The 5,890-nt window shown below is 34.0% G+C and overlaps 1 protein-coding gene across 1 annotated transcript in view; it reads left to right on the top strand.

Moving 5' to 3' along the window:
* dync2h1 (dynein cytoplasmic 2 heavy chain 1) overlaps positions 1-5,890 on the top strand; it is a 105,016-nt gene that overhangs the window by 69,421 nt on the left and 29,705 nt on the right. The window contains 1 exon segment of the mRNA XM_016487640.1: positions 5,623-5,783. Within this exon segment, the coding sequence (XP_016343126.1) occupies positions 5,623-5,783 (161 nt within the window).

Below are 5,890 nucleotides of genomic sequence, written 5' to 3'. Positions count from 1 at the left end.
ACCTTGGTTCTGGTGAAACTCGTGGACTGTTTGTTTTCAGTGCTGGATCGATGTTACCCAAACCCTCAGACAGCTGGCAGAAACACTGTGTTTAGGGTTCATGGTGGGTGATGTGTAACAACTTATATATTTTTTATGTTTAATTCATTAAAATAATACTTTAATATTTTTGTAAAACAGTAATATCTATCTGTCTGTCTATCTATCTATCTATCTAGAGAGAGAGAGAGAAATTTTATACAATGTAGTTTCATATACTTCATAATTACATCACATGGGTTATATATTTTTTATATTAAAATGTAATATATATATATGCATTATTTATAGAAAACAGAAATAATAATAATATTAATAAATGTTATAAAGTTTCACACGCGCGGACGGATGTCATTACTGATAATACAGCAGTTTTGCCAACACCAGCGCTTCCGCAGCCACATTCAGTAAAATTAATTGCCTAATTAGCAAATAAAATGGCTTGTTTGCCAGTGACTGTGGTTTAGTATGCAAGACATTTAGTCCAAGGGCGAACCATTGGTTAGTCTGTGATTAGCATTTCCAGTGTACACTATTATTCATTTTTCCAACACTATTGATTTTAGTGGAGGAAGAGAGGAGGAGGACAAGAACGAAATGAGGAAGGAGAGCCTGCGATATATTTTTAACTGTTATTAACAAGAGTCGGCTGTCTGCGGTCTCGCTTTGATGTAGTTGACCGCGGTAACGATGCCAGTTTTTATTTTTAATAAATGAATACTTGTATTCATCAAGGACGCATTAAATTGATCAAAAGTGACAGTATAGACATTTATAATGTTACAAAAGATTTCTACTTCAAATAAATGCTGTTCTTTTGAACTTTCTATTCATCTGTGAATCCTGAAAAATAAAATGCATCACGGTTTCCACAAAAATATGAAGCAGCACAACTGTTTTCAACATTGATAATAATCAGAAATGTTTCTTGAGCAGCAAATCAGCATATTAGAATGATTTCTGAAGGATTATGTGACACTGAGGACTGGAGTAATGATGCTGAAAATTCAGCTTTGATCACAGGAATAAATTACATTTTACTATATATTCACATAGAAAACAGTTATTGCAAATTCTAAAAATATATCAATATTTTTACTGTATTTTTCAAATTGTTAAAAAAAAATGCAGCCTTGGTGAGGAGGAGACTTCTTTCAAAAACATTCAAAAATTCAAATCTAATTTTGAGTGTCTGTTCCTTTAAGAACTGGCTCTGGATTGTAGAATAAGTTAGCATGAGTTCCTAATAGTTCTACTCGGCTGATACTCAGTGTTTGATGGGGAATGCAGGTTGTGTGTGTGTGTGTGTGTGTGTGTATGTGTGTGTGGCTGATGGAGGCTGGCATATCTCCCGATGGTTTTCCAGCGGCCGCCGTCTCGCTTCTGTGGAGATAATCAGAACTGTAGATTTTCCCGTAAACAACACAGACACACAGTTTTTTCATGAAGAGTCGGCAGAGGCTCGAGGTCTGAGACAACACACACACACACTCCCCCGAGGCTCACACACGCACACACTCTTACAGGACGTTCTTCTGTGCTCAAAACACCTTACGGTGTCAATTACCTTTCACACAGAGGGCCTTCTGTCCCTCTCTCGTCTGTTTTTGTCTCTTTTTTTTTCTCTTTTTCTACCTGCTCACTGGTTTTCTGCTTTTCGACTCATAGTAAATGAGCTGTAAATGTGAAGACCAGCTTGTCTGAAGACGCTGCGTCACTCCGTTTGCTCTTTTATCGCACAGAGACTGTAGATGGTTTGATTGAATGGGTTCAGAGGGTCACGCTGATGCTATAATACCACACTAAAATAAATAACATTCCTCATGAATAGTAATGTCCGTTGTGCTGCCATTAACTGAACTGAAGCAGAACTCACTAAATCTTTAAATACATCCGAGCCACAATAAAAGGGGGAAAAAACTTTTTCCTAGTTAATCTTCTGGTGGTAATTTTTCTATGGAAGTAAATGAACTTTGTAATTTTATTTTATTAATGTATTACTATTTTATTGCATTTTATATTATTTTATAAATTTTTTATGAACCATATTATAACATTTCACATTTCAAATTGTAAATATTTATTTCATTTTTTATTATGAACCTTATTATAACATTAAACATTTCAAGTTAATTAACATAAATTAACATTTTATTATTTTATGTAGTAAACTTAATATATTTGTATTTACTGTACAATCGAATGGGTTTGTAGGGTTACACTGATGCTATAATTATTATAGTGCTTTTTTATTTTATTTTATTTTTTTATTATGAACCATATTATCACATTTAATGTTTTGAGTTGTAAAATTTTTTTTTTATTATGAACCTTATTATAACACTTACCATTTCAAGTTATGTAAATTAACACATTTTATTTTATTGTTTTTTATTTATTTTTAAATTATTAGCCATATTATAACATTTAATATTTCAAGTTGTTAACATTTATTGTATTTTGTTTTTTATTATGAACGTTATTATAACATTTACCATTTCGTTATATAAATGACATTTTATTTTTTGTATTTTTTAATATGAACCATATTATAACATTTAATATTTCAAGTTATATGAGTTACCCTTTTTTATTTTATTTTATATAATTATCGAATGGGTTTGAAGGTTAATTATTACAACACTAAACTCAATAATAACATTCCTCATGAATAGTAATGTCCGTTCTGCTGCCATTAACTCTGAGGCCGTGTCATTAGGAACTAAAGCAGAGCTCAGTAAATCTTTAAATGCGTCCTGACTAGCAGAAGACCTTTTCCCCTGCCACCGGCGTGTCCTGAAGAATTACTCTGACTCTAAATATGAGTCACGACAGACTCCCGCTGTAGGAAAGCTCTGCGGTTTGAAGGGTCTGAATTGAACTTTATGCCCACAGAGGTCTGATATACCTGGAGAGAGATCTGTTCATCGGCCAGTCACCTGAGCTGTCAGTGTCATGTGACTGAGCTCCGCCTACCATATTACAGCAGACTGGAGTACTGAAGCTCATTTATATGATGCTTACAAATACATTTTCTTTCTGTTTTTATACATTTTAATTTATTTTTAAATTACATTCAACTTTCATAGTCAATTTAACGGCTGGACTGGCTGTCTGAGACTTGTTAATAAATTGTAATAAACATTTTTAATAAATACTATTAAAGTATTTAGTAATATTTTGAGTTATCTTTTATTTTTATATGTTCATTCTTTAATTTTTATTTTAGGTTTTAGTAACATTTAACATTTCAAATTGTATAAATTAATTGATTTTGTTTTAATTTTATTTTATTTAAATATATAGTTCAGTCATGAAACTCTAGATGGTGCAGGCTGACGGTTTGTTAATGTAACTGATGATATTCAGAGAGTTAAACGACTTGGCACACGCTGATTGGTTCATGCTGCATATGCAGCCAATGAGCTTACTGCCTTGCATTTATATGGCTAGCTAGCATTCACTAGAGATTCCTGCAGCGCGCTTTTAGAGTTTCTCTGAAACCCTCCACCTTCCCCAGCTCCACCTGTATAGATCTGCTACGGGGTTATTTTATATGCTATTTGTGCAGCAGCAGTATGTCTTAAATACTCACGGCACCGTTTCACCGTATGCATTAACAGTAGCAAGTTCCTGTACTTGCTTGCAGCAGCAGCAATAATCTACAACTACAGCAACAACCAACAGCAGCAGCAATTCAGCAGCAGCGTAGCAGATCTGTTCCGCCAAGACCAAATACATTAACATTGTCACATCCATCACCATGCTGAAATCTTCAGAGAGTTGTCTTGATTAAAATACATTTATTTTATTTTTTATTATGAACCTTATTATAGCATTTAACATTTCAAGGTGTATAAACATTTTTATTTTATTGTTTTTCTTATTTTATTTTACTTGGAAACTTACTGTAACATTTAACATTTCAAGTTGTAAAAATGTGTTTTATTTTATTGATTTTTTTTTGTTTGCTTATGAACCTTGTTATAACATTCAACTTTTCAAGTTGTTTAAATTAATTCTATTAATTTTACTTTATTTCATTTCATTTCTACCTCACACTAAGCACTAAGTACCAATATACCAGACAGACAAGTTCATCTGCCAATATTTTAAACCTGCTTTTATTTTTTTGTTTATTTGATGAAGGAATGTATTTTATTTCTTTATTTTGAGGAATCTAATTTGAGGGTATTTTATTTTATAAACTATTTATTTTTTTATTTTATTTTTGAATGTCATTGTGAAATGTTACCAGAACTTCTCACAATTTGTAAGTTCATCTTCATTCACTCTTTACAGCCGAGATTCTGCTGTAGCATTAATACCGTGGTATTTACCGCAGTAAACTATGTCTCACAGACGCTTCGCTGGTGGTAATGAGAGCAGTTGAGTTTGTATTTCCTCGGTCTCTGGTCTTTTCTTCAGTTGTCTGCTGTAGCTCTGATTTACTGAAGGTCACGCTCTTCTTCTTATGCTGCAGTTCCAACTGGCCGCTACCTCCGCTTTTATTTACTTTCACTCTCATTGGCTGTTTGGCGGGTGTTCATGTTGGATCCAGTTGAAAGACTTTCGTATGCTTTCCAGAGTCTTAACGGTGTTCCTCAGAGAAAGAGAGAGAGAGAGAGGCGGCTGTGTCTCGGTTAGCGCAGAGTTTGATGTCTAACGCTGAGTCACTGTGTGTATGCCTACTCAAAATGCTAATGGATCTTTGTTTCTAATCCGCTTACAAGTGACGCTAAGCTACAGAGTCATTTAACGGCTGTTATGGGCCGGACCCGCTTTTTATATTTTCACTTTTCATTTTAATTTTACTACAAGTTTTAGTAATTTTATTGTGTACGTGTCGTTTCATTTAACTTTTTTTAATTTAATTTTATTAATTTTAGTACATAAACATTTCAAATTGTTGCCAAGTCAACATTTCAAATTTTTGTTTAAACTTATTAAGTTTAAATTCTTCATCTAATATTTAAACTTTATTTTATTTCAGCTTTGTTTCAATTACCAAAAATAATTTTCTATAATTTCAGTTTTGGTTAACAATGACAACACTGATGTGTTAAAAGAATAAAATAATTAATTAATTAATAAAAATACATAAAATAAAAATAAACGTAATTAAAATATTATTTAATAAAATTAAGCTTATATTTATAATTGTATTCCTTATTTTTAAATTATTTAAAAAAATCTATTATTTGTACGTTTTTCCCTTTATTTTTCTCTTTATGGTGGCCATTTAAAACACTTTGACTCACCAGTGTGCCTGAAATGTGCTGTTATAAATAACTTGCCTTCATCACACTGGGCTGGATAATTGTTCTTGTGGAAACCCTGCAGAAGCTCCCGGTCATGTGGAGAGAAGGGCTGGATCTCACCAAATACCAAAAATGCATCTGAATATCATCTTCTGTGTAGAGTGTCATCTGACGATGCAAATCAATCTCCCACACAGGATCAATGAAGCACCCATGTACCTGTCTGTCTGTACCTGGGTTACCTAGAGGATAACATGTCTGTCTGTCAGCCTGTCTGTCTGCTTCAGTCTGTCTGTGAACTAACATGTGTGTGTTTGTGTAGGGATGAGGGAACTGTCTCCTCCTCCGCTGAATCTGAAGCGTCTGTATGGAGAGACTCTGGAGTCTGAGCCCGTCTTACTGATCATCTCTGCCGGTGCGGATCCGTCTCAGGAGCTCCTGGAACTCGCCAGTCAGATCGTGGGGCGAGAAAACTACCATGAGGTCCGACACACACACACACGCACGCACACACACACACACACACATGGGGGAAGTCGTGGCCTAATGGTTAGAGAGTCGGACTCGTAACCCAAAGGTTGCGGGTTCGA

Source organism: Sinocyclocheilus anshuiensis, unplaced genomic scaffold, assembly GCF_001515605.1.
Source record: "Sinocyclocheilus anshuiensis isolate Anshui unplaced genomic scaffold, SAMN03320099.WGS_v1.1 scaffold906, whole genome shotgun sequence".
NCBI classification, from domain to species: domain Eukaryota; kingdom Metazoa; phylum Chordata; class Actinopteri; order Cypriniformes; family Cyprinidae; genus Sinocyclocheilus; species Sinocyclocheilus anshuiensis.
Note: the sequence above shows the minus strand (reverse complement) of the source record. Positions and strands in the feature narration are given on the sequence as shown.